Genomic DNA, 13,653 nt, shown 5'->3' with positions numbered 1-13,653 from the left:
TCAGCTGGTACAACCTTTCTGAAAGCAACTGAAAGTACAACTGAAAGCAAAGCTAACTACAAAATAAAGCCCATCTTTGAAGCTGGACTAGGTTTCAGAGGTCTCTCCATAACCTCTCTGGGCAGGCTGCTGTCTTTTTTCCTTAATTCCAGTTGGAATTTCCATTGCCACACCTATGTTGATATCCTCTTGTTGAGGCAATGTCAAGGTCCATTTTCTTCACAATTCCTCTTAGGTCACCCTTAGGTTTCTTCTTCAGCCTAAACCCATCTCTCTCAGCTTCTTGCTGTGTACCAGGTACTGCAGACCTTTGGCCAACTTAGAGGCTCTGCACTTGGCCTCAGTGTATTTCTTACACTGAGGAGATGAAATGGCAGAGTACTCCTGATGCAAGTATTCACCACACAGCTGGTTTATACCACCAGGACACACTGCTAACTTATGTTCTATGTGTCCTCCACCACAACTCCCAGGTCCTTTCCTGCCCTCTGAGGCAGTCTGTCCCAGCCTGAACTGTGGTGTGAGACTATTCCATTCTAAATATAGGACTTGCATCTGCCTTCAGTCAAATTTGTGATGTTCCTTTTCTTCCTCAGTGGTTGTTTTCCACAGTATTTTCATAGAAGTTCCACAGCTAGGTGTCTATTACATAAATAAATCAGTTGTACAGAATAGGGTACAGACAGAAACTTATACTAAAGGTTTTCTATAAAGAACTGTCCTAGATTAATGGCAAATATTATCAGCTGAAATGACTGTGTACCCTACATTAAGAACCAAGCACTTAACTAAAGAGCAGTGCCTTAAGGTATAGGAAAATAATTACTTGTAATATATCCCCAATGTAAAAGCTGACTTTTACAGAGTGCATCCTGATGGACAAATCACACATATACGGCTGGAGACAAAACCACAGAAAATATACAACAATAGAAAAGAATATATGAAAAGAAGCCTGCTGATATTTTGACTCAAATCCTGTCATTTCTGTATGATTTATGGAAGAGCATGCACAGAAATCACACATAAATCATGCATAATGAGAAACCACCAATGCAAGCAGCTTACCGTAAATCGGGGAGTCAGTTTTTTTATGTCCTCCAAAGAGACATCTACCCCCATTACTCCAAGAATCAGCTGATTCTGGTAAAATTCAAAAATGTTAGTATATATATTTGACATATTTACAATGCAGAATTACTGCAACAGTCAGTAAATTTGTGCTTTTGCCTTCATCTCGTTTGACAGATAGATTTGAGAAGTTGCCTATTTAGTCATGTGTTTATTCGAAATATTTTAAATAATGTCAAACTGATCCAAAATAAAATTTAATAAATTCAGAATTTAGTGTAGAGTATGAAGATTGTTTCTGAAGATGGATACTTTCTGGCATGACTAAACAATATATATAAGAACAAAACAGGTGAAAGCAAAAGCAATGCAATTATATTGCCAGTTGTGTAGATACTAAACTACTAGCACCAACACAGAGCTACTTTCCATGTTTAGGTTGTGCAATTGGTAAGTGAGACCTCAAAACAATTAACTCTTTGGGCTATAGTATAATGATGAATGAAAAATATTCCAACACAACAAAAAACCCCAGTGAGTATAAGAATCATCAGCATTTTAAATCAGGGACACAAGCACTATATTTATTTCACTTATATTTTTATATTTATTTCACTATATTTTATATTTATTTCACTATATTTATTTCACTTTCATTTATTTAATATTTTCCTACTACAGAAAAGGAGGGCAGTCATTTACATAGTGTCATCTGAATCCCTTCTCCATATGAAATAAATTCATAACATTTATTGAAGCAGGTATCTCGCAGCCTGTAAATAAATTCAGGTAGAGATATAAATTGAGCAGATTCAAGTTCTCTTCTTGCTCCTGTGTACTAGATCACGTCTGTTTTAATTCTCAGAAAGACATCCTTTGATAATCAGTATTCTGTCACTTTGAACCAGGCTCGGTCAGTTCCAGGCATTGTCTTGTAGATAAGATTATGCAACTTTGTTGGTTTATTGCTTTGTTTTTAAAAATAAACTAAGAGAATTATTCTGAAAATAAACTAAAGAAATGACAGTGATCAAACACTCATTGATTCATTCTGGGTCTATGTAATATCTGAGATGCATCAAAGGATATTTTGTCTAAACTTCGGTATACTTTGACCTGAATGAACATGGGTACACTGAAAGTACAATATTTTACCGCACATTGTAAAGCATATTCCAGGTCTGGTTTTTTGATTTTGTGAAGAGGACACAAACAGATGCCGTGTTAGACAGTAATAATGATGGGCAACTGTATTTATTTAACACTTAGAATTTAATCTAAATATACAGTGCTCTTTTCTATTATCATTACAACCAATTAATTTATATTCTCTACATCACTGCCTTTTACCCTGAAAATGTCACTGCCTCCGAGATTTGTTAGAAATTTACCTGGACATTATTTCTGGGAAAGGTCTAAAGAATATCATTATCTACTTCCCATCTATTGAGCACTTAATGCATTCCCACTGGCTAAGGCACAGGGATAGATAGTGGAATGTCACACCCTGGAACTTGGAATGACAAAAGGGTAAAAGAATGCACTACATTTTCTTGTTCCCAGGAAGGCATCAGGTAACTAGATGTGACCCCTTTGTTTCTGATATACAACAGAATTTAACTGCGAAATACTCTATGGAAATACACATATTTCAAGAAATTTAACATTAAATTTAATTTATGTAACAGTTGCTTTTTTTTTTTTTTCTTGAAGGAAAAGCTTACGATTTTCCCATTTTGTTCCCTTGTTAGGTTGAAGACAGGCAGAGTTCCTGTAATCACAAGTCCCAGCTCCTAGAAAGTAACCAATAAAGGAGCAAGAAAAAGAATTTTTAACTAAAAAAAGGAAATGTTGAGCCATAATACATTAGAACAATCTAGGAATTAGTGTAGCTAAACACTGACTTTCAGTTTGGTTAAAAAAAAAAAGAAAAAAATACTACTTTCCTGACTTGATGCAAAGAAAAGTTGAAATTATGACTTTTTTGTGTCCACATTTTAGTGGGAATAATGTATTATTTTTTAAAAATAGATGATGTGCAACAACTTAAGATATAAAAGTTTCAAAACCCCTAAATATTACGAAAACATGTTTACAGCTACAGTATCCACTATGCATAAAACTATGGAGAGGAGAAAGGGAAGGGAAGGGAAGGGAAGGGAAGGGAAGGGAAGGGAAGGGAAGGGAAAATACAACAAGTAAAACTACTTTTTCTATCATCACTACTTTTCAATGGTGTGCAATAATGTCCATCATCAGCTTGGCAAAATCACATAGTCTCCTCTCTTACTGAGGCAACTGAGGCAAGGAATTTGCATTTATTTGGGAAGATATAAGAAATCTGCTTTTCCCTTAGTAACATTTACAAATCATACTGAAAATAGGATCCAGAAAACCACATGTTCAGATAGCCAGGAAAGTTTAGTTTTCTTTCTAAATTGCCCATAGGGAGATTTGTACCTTTTTTTTATGTGATTGTTTGGGTTTTATTTCATATTTTTTCCCTTCATTTATGCTTACTCTCCTTCTACATAGTTCATTGTGGAGTCATATCCCTTTGTTTCATTTGAAAAAAAAAAAAAGCTCAAACACTATATGAATCCACTCTGGTGAAATCTGTTCTCCATTCTCCCAGTCTAGTAAGATCTTTTTGAATTTTAAACCATCCCTCATTAACTTATATTTGTGTATCGAATGAAAGGTGATGAGGTCAGAGTTAGAAGAGTTACAAGCAAAGTGAGGTGGATTTTGCAGGAAAATAAGAGAAATAGAGATGAATCAGTAGAAAAGAGAGAGGACATTATTTAGAAGAAACATTGAAAAGATACATAATGAAACAGGAGGGGGATGTATGGGGAATAACACAATCTTCCCCCTCCCCCCCCCAACAAAATAAGAAAAAAAAAGGAGAGAGTAAAGTTAGAGAAGATAATACTTATGAATAAATTATGCCTAACTTGTAAAACTAAAAGTATCTGAAAATTCTGGGTTTATCTTGAAAATGAAGCCAGAGCAACACAGTAATAGAATCGGAAGGAAAAGAGCTAGAAAAGAGGTGTGAACTGCTACAAATACATCAAATTATTAAAGACATATTGAAAGCCAGCCTGAACTGAAAATACCTCTTCAGAAATTTATAACCCGAATTTATGCACTAATGTGTCCTCATGTAATACACTTTGCATTACTTTAGTCTTAGCTACAAAACAGCCACTGGACACTAAGAGCCAAAGATAGGAATAAATCCAGGGAGACACAAGCAGGAGAACTGTAAGCCCTACATAGGGGAATTGTTTTAGGGAATTTAAAATAATAAACCAGTGTGACAACTGAGTCCCACTCCCTTATACAACCAAGAATCAGAAAAAGTCTTCAGAGGGGGTTAGATACATCTGTGCCTTTATGCTCTCAACTGTGATGAGAAAGTCCACAAATTTCAGCCTTTACCTCAATACTTTACCCTGTGTTGTCCTACTTTATTTACATATAATTATGTATATATATGTGTGTGCATATGCACACACAAATACATGTATATATAATTACGTATTCACAAACACACTTATATAACACATGAATGGAGAAAAGCTTGAAGGAAAGACTGAATGAAGCCACTGAATATATAATATAACACAAAAGTCAACAGCTTCCAGGTGTCACTTATTTTACTTGACTAAACAGATCTCTATCCCTAGTTACAAATTTATCTTTGGCTTTACAACAGGATATGTACAGAGCATAAGAACTTTTGTCATCACATCCTTTATGTTTCCAGTAAGTACCTCAATGATAACAAAGAAAACACAGTTCATGGACTTCTGGGCATTGAAATTTCAAAGGAAAACTAGTTCCTCTGTGTCATGCTCAGTTATATTGACGGTAAAAATTTTATGTTGATAAAAAATTGACAGTATTGCTGGCTGACGGGAAGATGTGCATTTTGACATGGCTTTAGATGACTACGTGAACTTGGATAAATTCGTGATTCCAAACGACTGTTTTGCAGTAATTTTTGCCCTCTTGCCCAGAAGAGGGTCATCCAGAGCAAGAGATTAGATTGCTGCTAACAATACTTTTCCTCCTGTAGTTTCCTGAATGTGTTTGTTTTACAAGACCAAAGTCATAAATTCAGCAGTAAGAAAGCATTTCGTACACCTTTTTGTTAATTTCCCCATTATATACACTGTCCAATTAAAGATTAAAGAAATCATTACCTTGAGCAAGAAAGCAATCAACTACAACAACCATGACAACTTAAAGATTCAAGTTAAAAATCTTTGCAAATACTCAGTAATACTTATAGATTTCATTCTGCCTGGAATGTTCTTTGGAAGGAAAAAAAAAAAAAAATAATAAATTTTAGACCAACCCACCGTTAATTTTATGCTATTTTTCATCAGTGTATGAAGCACTGAGTAGAGCAATCAGAAAAAAAAAAAAAAAAGAGGAAATCTAAGAATTCCCCACCAGAAACTTAACACATGACTTTTACTGCTGTAGGTACAACACTGGAACACTATTTGCTTCTTTTTTTCTTTTTTTCTTAAGTTGAGAATGACGGTGACCTACACTTTAAAGTCTGCAGAGGATAAATTGCTTTTCTCTGTTGAATTTCAGGACACTGAGAAGAATATTAGGTGCAAGTAAGACCAGCTCATTATAAATAGGTCTCTCCCTAGAGGTTGTTGTATTGATGTGTATAGATGTTAGAAACACAAGAATGTTTGGAACTGTAAGAAATTGGATTCTTGGGAAAGCAGACCCATATAGTTACTGATTTGCTAAAATTCTTTAGTAGAGATAAATACAGATCATACCAGAGCATCCAGATAGACATTTGTCCATTGGACTTGTTTGGCTTGCTCTCCAGCTAAAACCATTGGTCTTCCCAAGACATCCAGATATTCCTGTCAAAAAGTGCAATAAACTTATCAGAAGGCAACTATTAGATCAAAGAGCACAAACAATATTAAAATAAACAATAATAAATAAAAAAATAAAATATCAGGGGAAGAAAGGAAATCAAAATTCACCACTAATACAGGAGGAAAATTTATTTTAAAAAACTTCTTTAAAATTTTACCACAAAATAATTCAGTGTTCAGTTTGCAGTATTTACTGACAAGGTAGTTCCTGTATTTCAGTCTCAGTCACACAGACCTTACACACTCATAACCACCACTCTCTTTCCACAAAATGAGAATTACAACTATTTTTATTCCAAAATTAATTGCTAATGACATAATGAAATTACATGCAGATTACAGAACCTTCAACCCAGAAGAAACAGTGGACAATGGAGGGTGAGTGGTGTAACATCTGGGTATGTTAAGCTCCTACACCAACAATTTGCATAACTTCTATTGGAATAAAAGCAATCAGAGTTATAAAACCTCTTTTTCCTGCCTTGCTTCAGTTTGTGAGTATGGCTAAAGCTGATGATCTTATGAGATGTCAGATTTCTGGACTGATTTGGGAGGGGATGCCATCAAACTTTTTTCAGTCATCAACTTTTTCTACTTGTCTGATCTTATTAGGGATACTCCTTGCCAGACACTGTCTGGAAGAGTTTAACAGAATCAAAGGACTCTTATTCAAGCCAAAAAAGGACTCTTAGTTTCTGCCAAAAAATAGCATGCCTGGCCTTGGAAAGACAAAGAACTCCTATGATATTTCTCTGCTGTTCTGGACATGTCAGTACCTGGACTTTCAGACAACTGAAAACAATACTTCTTTTTCTTCTACAGTTTTCTTCTTCAGTTTGGATCACATAGAATAATCCCAGAGTCCTGTAACTTTAATCACCTGCAGGCAAGTCTGCTAAAATGTTCCTGCGTTCTTTTTGAAGGGAAAAAGTGCAGTGTCTCCCAGAGGGGTTGGATCCATCCAGGTACCTCTCCTATAAGCAGGATTGTAGTGTGGCACCCAGACAAGTTCAGATACCCTAGCAGAACTATCCCCTCACATACATCCACAGCCTCCTCCATGTAATACAAACCCTTTCGATCATGCAGAAAGTATGGCAGAAGGTGAACTATGAATGCCTAGACACATCATAAAAAATTACTGGGTTTATAGGACTTTATAATAAAATTGCTGTCATGTCTCAGCATCAAAGTTTGAGGGACCATGTAAGGCCCAGAGGAAAACTGAGCCAAAAGCACAGACCTTGTGCAGAGGCCTACAGGATACAAAACACTTCAGTCACTCTATGGTGTGCACATGGTCAGCCTGCTTTGGAGGATGTTAACGTGATCAGTGTGCACTCAAGCCACTGTTGGCCATCTGGCCAGGATAACAGGGATCACATTTTAAACTGGTTCATTGCAACCACTTAAAAGAAAAAGTAGAATGTTTTAAGAGAATAATCCCTCATATGTAGAAGAAAGCCTTAATTTTTTTCTCTTCTCTTCTCTTAGTCTGGTGTATCTATGAATTGAATTGATTTTAGCAGACGTGAAGAAGAAACATATCCAATAACAGATATTACTCCACTTTCTGTGTGTTAAAATGCAGTCTGGACTTAGCCAACTCACTTACCTGGGTGTTTATTCTTATGGCTCCAATAGATGGAATTTCATAATAATAACCTAAAATTTGAAACAGAAATAATGCCATTTTACCATAATAGATTGCTGGCCTCTTAATCCTGGGGAATTTAATTTATCTTATAATTTCTACTTTATGTTTTATAAGATTTATTGTTTATGAATGAAATACTTTTTAGTAGATGCCACCACAATGCATGGCCATATGATGGTTCACCAACAGCATTCAGACCAAACTACTTACTCTTAAGCAATTGGAGTTTACAATGTGTTTCTTTTGTCTGTTTTGTTTAAGGCCATATAATATACTGAGCTTGTACTCATGAAATCCCAGTTACTATGATGTGCAAGTATATTTAATGTTTATATTAATATGCTGTGACAGCAACATAATTATATGCTGAATGCAAGCATAGCTATGGTCTGCCACTAGAGTGAATTCATAGTACAAAAATATAAGGCACTCTGTGGAATGAAAAAAAGCTAATGGCTATTTCTCCTACACAGGCAACATACATCAGAAATGTCTTTATTTAGCATTGGGTTTATTGCTCATTTGTTTGAATTAAAAATATTTAAAATATTGCCCATATAATAAGAAGCCAGGCACTGAGATACATCTTCAGTCCAAGAAAATTTTAAGCCAAATTGGAAGGAAGGGGCAGAGGATTAGAGAGGTAAAAGTATTGAGATTATTAACTTCCTTTGCTGTAAGCAAAATCTTTTAATTAAGGAAAAATGAAATAAAACTGTTTCTTTGGATGTGCAAACAAATAAATACAGGAATTTTGGACAGAAAATTATGATCATTTTGCCTCAATAGTAAGATGACATAGGTGGTTATGCTTTAAACCAGCTGGTCCTCATTTGTTTTAAAACAATGGAGGTCACATGCACACAGTATTTTCAGACACAAAGATGTTAGTAAAAACAAGAAATTCTATTCAAAACACAAATATCAATTTTCTGTTAGTATCTGACCATACAATCTACTCTTCATGAAGTTGTGGTATCTTCTTCATGACTTGTCAGCATACTGAGGATTTCATTAGGTTAAAATACATATACTATTCTCCAGGCTATGGATTCTTCTACATATATTTTTTTTTTCCTGTATCTATGCCTTTCTCTTATCTTTGTTTATGTTATTCTTCTACACCTGAGCATATCTGTATCTCCTTCCCTGGCAGTCCTAATTTTTGAGACTTGTTGTAATCTAGCTCACCTCTCACCTCTTGCTTCTCACTGGTTTGTAGAATACTTTTACATTTTCAGTCAGCCTGGAAATTGCTCTATTTAAAACATGAGTGAATATTTGGTAAATTATATATTTTCTATTTATTTCTATTTGTATCTTATGTCATCTTCTACAGTTATATTGTAAGATATTTGAGACACCTCTTTCTCACACTCTCTTAAAATGTTTCTGAACACATTTTTCATGTAAAAATTTCATGTAGAAAACATTTTACTTCCTTAATTTCACCTTTTTTACTTTTCTTTTTTTCCTACATAAAGAAATCAGGGAAAAATAGAAAATACAAGATGCCCTCAGAAACAAAGAAATCACAGTAAGAATAATTTTGATATTTTCATTAAAAAAGGGAAAAAATTTCTAAGTATGTTTCATTGCAAGTTTTAGAGAAAAACAGAAAGAAATGTAACCAGCCAACTAACCAAACAAAAATCCCTTTGTCCAGACCGCTTAATTTAAAACAGCTTTGCTTAATTTCTTATCTGTCATCAGTTCCAATTTTACATAGATGGCTATTACAACAAATATTCTCAAAACTGAATCATAATGGCTTATTATTACAAAAACTACTGTGGTAGTTTTCGTACAACATAAAGTTTTAAATAAAGTAATAAAGAAATAAATATACCAGTTTCTTGCTAACATGTCATTTTTTCATACATATTATGTAATAAAATAACTTCTGGAACTTTTATTAACAAATACAATAAAGCTAAAAATCAAGCCGAAAAATCTATCATTTTTAGAGAACAATAAAGATATCCAAAGCTCTAGTGAAGATCAGTTTAAAAGAAAGACACAGTACCTTTATTTTCACAGGCCATCCACTGTATGGGTCCTTTGTCATAATTATGTTGACCAACAGAAAATGTGAACACACGTACCTGTGCAAGTTCAAAACCAATGCATATAACAACAATAAATCATTTATTAGCTGTGACCCTCAAGGCAATGATACCTGGATTTTTCATGCATTTGAATAGAAAAAGAACACTATGAATTCTCCAGTTTTTGTCACCATAACAAATATGAGAGATGTAATAGATAATATACTATGGTATTTTATGTATTCCTATTATTTCTTCCATGAAGTAGAATCAAGAAGAATGTTCCTTCACATATCCTTTGTACTTTAAAGATCTTACATTGATGATCATTCATGAAGTATTTTAATTTTTAGTTTTTTATTCTAGGGTGGTAATTATAACTCTTCAGGTTTTGTTAAATTAGTTGACAAAATCTATCAATATTAGATGCTCACCAATGAATTGAAAAGAATATATGTGGGGCAGTAGAATTCAAAGCAATGCAAAACAGAACATTTTAGGATATAAAATATGAAATTTTCAGATACTACACAAAATAAGTTCTCATTTTGCTCAGACTCAGTCTTCTTTATGTAAAAACACTAAATTCGTTCAATAGACTTCCATAGAAGGGTTAAGCTTTGATCTTTCACCTTAAGCTCTTGATATTCGTTTAAGCTGTGGGTTTTTTTAGCATAATTCATTTATTTTTACACAATGCTACTCCAATCTATCTCAGCAACTGTAAGGAGTTATGGCTTCAGAATTCACCAAAATCTCTCCAAGTTTTGGACTGAAAACAGACTTTTTAGCTGAAATTATCTTCCATGCAAATTTTCTGATTCGAATGAGAAAAATTTAAACCCAAAACCTGGTATTGCTTTAAAAATATTAAAAATCCTAACAGATACATAGAAAAATTACAAATACTATGTTTCAGTTTCTGGCTGAATATTTTGCTCTAAATTTGCGTGTTTTTGTTAAAAGCTGGGAAAAATGGTTTCCCAACAATTTTAACGGGCTGCTCACTACATTCATGTCCCTCTGTTCAAGGGTTAGACATGTTTTCCTTTTCAGGCATCTCTTTCTTTATGGATCTTTAACTTTACCACTTCAATATACAAATCTTAGATCACAACATGAAATCAGAATACAAATTCCTTTCTATGGATTTGATGTTTAAAATTAAAATATATTAAAATTCATTTGCATGGAGGCTGTGACTGAGTAATAAGGTAATGTTTTCGTTAAATAATACTGACATTCTAAAATTGGAGACATTCCTCCTTGTAAACTACTGATCATTGCTAAGTTTTTAAATGACTATTTATACAAATTTTTATCACATTATTTAGCATGTGGAATTAGTACCTAAACCTCCACTTCTCAAAAAAAGCAAAAAAAAATTGTGTGACACAATCAGAGCTCAAGTATTAACCAAGAGCTGTAACAATGGCTTCACATCATCCATCAGCAGGTAACAAATGGTGAAAGTTTCATAGTCCTGACTCCTAAACGCAAGGAAAGCAAACAAAGCTTTGTGCCAGACGCCATTTTTACTTAACAATATGTTTTGATTTGCTTTATACGTACAACCTCTTTGTGTCTGCAGTTAAAAGCAAAATTAAAGCAACTACTCTGCTGCACTGAGCACTGATTTAAGTGCTTGTTTCTTAGTTTAAGACTACTCCATATAGGGTTGTTCCCTACTAATAGGTCAGGCCAATTACATTTCTGGTTACGCAGACAGGTAGAGGAGTGACTGTGCCTGCATGATGGCAAAATTTTTTTTCTCATAGTTCATGTAGGTAAGGACAGATGAAAAATACCTTCTATTACCCTGAAAATATCAGTATTGACAGTGCAAAAATGACTTCACCTGACATGTTTAAATCTCATTTAATACTGTACCACATTTGCCATTCCACTTTCATTCTTGTTTTACAAAATGACAGATTTAATTCTTCCAAGGAATCTTTCTGCTTCTACTTAGTTACCAACTCGCAAGGTTCCTGCCTACTATACTCCTGTTCTTTTTGAACTCACACTACTCCCAGTTTATTGTCCACTAAACACTTGACTCAGAATAGATTCTTCTCAAAAACTATGGAAAAACCCCACTGAAGGTCACTAATTAGATACTTGAGAAACCTGATGTTTCCTTTGGATAAAAAGCTACTAAGTCATGTGGGTTTTCTTGTGTGTGTAGAAAACACGAATCAATTAGACTGGACTGTCTAGCATTTGATCTCAAATGTAAAAATGAAACGCTGAATTGGATTCAAGTTGTGAAATGCTATGTAATTTAGGGAAAAGCAGCAGTGTGTTAAATCTGCAACAAATCTATAAAGAATTTAGAATTTAAATTATTGACAACAAGCAGGCGACAATACATCTGATTTACTGTTCCTTGGATAATTAACAGAGATAAAGAACTGCAATGAAAATTGGAGTTTTTAATTGTTACTTGGTTTGGCAAGAGGGTGGGATATTCAAAAGAGTATTCTTTTTCCTATTGCCTCATCTGGAATTGAGTAGAATGACAGACCAGCTGGAAAAATGAGTCAGCAAGTCAAATTAAACAAGCCAATTTTAGCAAAAAAAACCCCATGCTCTGTGCTAAAATTTTCTGTGACAGGACCCAGAGTCAGCCAAAGCGCTGAGATGCATTTGTCTATATGTTTTCCTTATAGACATCTCTCCAAAGAAGACAATAGGCTATTGAATTAAAAAAAAACAAAAAACAAAAAAACCAAAAAACCCCAAACATTTAATTACTTTTAATAGGGAATTTATGACTAAGAATACTTGAAGAAACTAGATCAGAAACAATGACTATGAGTACCTCTCCCTTTGCCTGTCCTTTAAGCTTGATTTCAAGCAACCAAGTGGGTTTCTGAGCTGAAGCAAATTGCCAAGTAGTCTTTGATCCCAAGTTGTTTTCCACCACCACTGAGGCCTGGTTATTTCTTCTCTCTGCCTCTCTGCAGCCTCTTGGGTTCTGTGTAAACTGCAGTTCCTGGGTGGTTTTGCCATGACAGTTCCTCTCCACCACCCTCACTAGAGGATGGAAATTTGTGTTCCCCAACCCATTTCCTAAGGAAAGGGCAACCTTGCCTCAAGGCAAATCTATTTATTCTCTTCATAAAGAAACATGACTTCCAAAGCAGTAAAAACCAATGGAAAAATAAGAAAAACAAGTAGGAGCTGTCACGGTTTTTGATTTTAAATGGGACTATTCAAAGTAAAGTACTTCTAGAAAACTTATGCCCTTTGAATTGAGAAGAACTAGAGATGGGCACCAGCCTGCTCTGCCAGCCCATTCAGGCACTGTCTTGGAATTGCTCTGAAATATAAAAGTCCTGATTTTTAGCACAGGGAGTTTAATTCTCTGCATTTTCCTCACTGAGACTAACCTTAGGGAGAAAATAAAAAATTATTTTTTGTATTAAAAATTTACAGTATATAGTAGAGGAATGTACTAATTAGCAACAAAACAGGTGTAGAATTAATGTCAGGACATCCAGACAGTGAGTGGCACAGGCTGCCCAGTGAGGCTGTAAACCTGCCTCCTTGGGGGCTTTAATCACCAGACTGGATATGGCCCTGAGCAACCTGGCTTGATCTTAGACCTGGTATTGGACTAGACACCTCTGCAAGCAACCTGGCTTATCCTGGGAACTGATGAAGGACATCAAAGGAATACAAGCAAAAATCCAGCTCCTAATAAGGGGAAGTGACAGAAAGGAATGCAACAAAAAGAGAAGTACCGTATTGAAGAAAATATAGTTGTCTAATTATAGAATTCATTTGCTATTTATTTGTACTTCTTTCTAGTGGAAGGAGATCATAAACACCAAGGTAAATAAAAAAGATTCTGACTACTACAGATTTTAAGGGACAAAGGCACTCAAGAGAGTTGTGATGAAGACAAAAATAAAGAGGTACCCATGAAAAGGCTGCTTTCCCTATC

General features: G+C 34.6%; 1 protein-coding gene across 12 annotated transcripts in view; it reads right to left on the bottom strand.

Moving 5' to 3' along the window:
* Positions 1 to 13,653, bottom strand: part of CACNA2D1 (calcium voltage-gated channel auxiliary subunit alpha2delta 1) — a 364,954-nt gene that overhangs the window by 47,274 nt on the left and 304,027 nt on the right. For 11 of the 12 annotated variants that reach the window (XM_017727845.1, XM_017727857.1, XM_017727868.1 and 8 more), the window contains exons 13-17: positions 9,680 to 9,758; positions 7,612 to 7,661; positions 5,889 to 5,978; positions 2,796 to 2,864; positions 1,069 to 1,143 (exon numbers count right to left, since the gene is read on the bottom strand). In XM_017727845.1, the coding sequence (XP_017583334.1) occupies positions 1,069 to 1,143; positions 2,796 to 2,864; positions 5,889 to 5,978; positions 7,612 to 7,661; positions 9,680 to 9,758 (363 nt within the window). Of the gene's footprint in view, positions 1 to 1,068; positions 1,144 to 2,795; positions 2,865 to 5,888; positions 5,979 to 7,611; positions 7,662 to 9,679; positions 9,759 to 13,653 lie in introns of those variants that run through there. The other variant, XM_017727903.1, reaches the window with a different exon arrangement.

This window comes from Corvus brachyrhynchos, unplaced genomic scaffold, assembly GCF_000691975.1.
Source record: "Corvus brachyrhynchos isolate BGI_N302 unplaced genomic scaffold, ASM69197v1 scaffold50, whole genome shotgun sequence".
Taxonomy (NCBI): Eukaryota; Metazoa; Chordata; class Aves; order Passeriformes; family Corvidae; genus Corvus; species Corvus brachyrhynchos.
The sequence above is the reverse complement of the archived record's forward strand: the minus strand, read 5'-3'. Positions and strand labels throughout refer to the sequence as shown.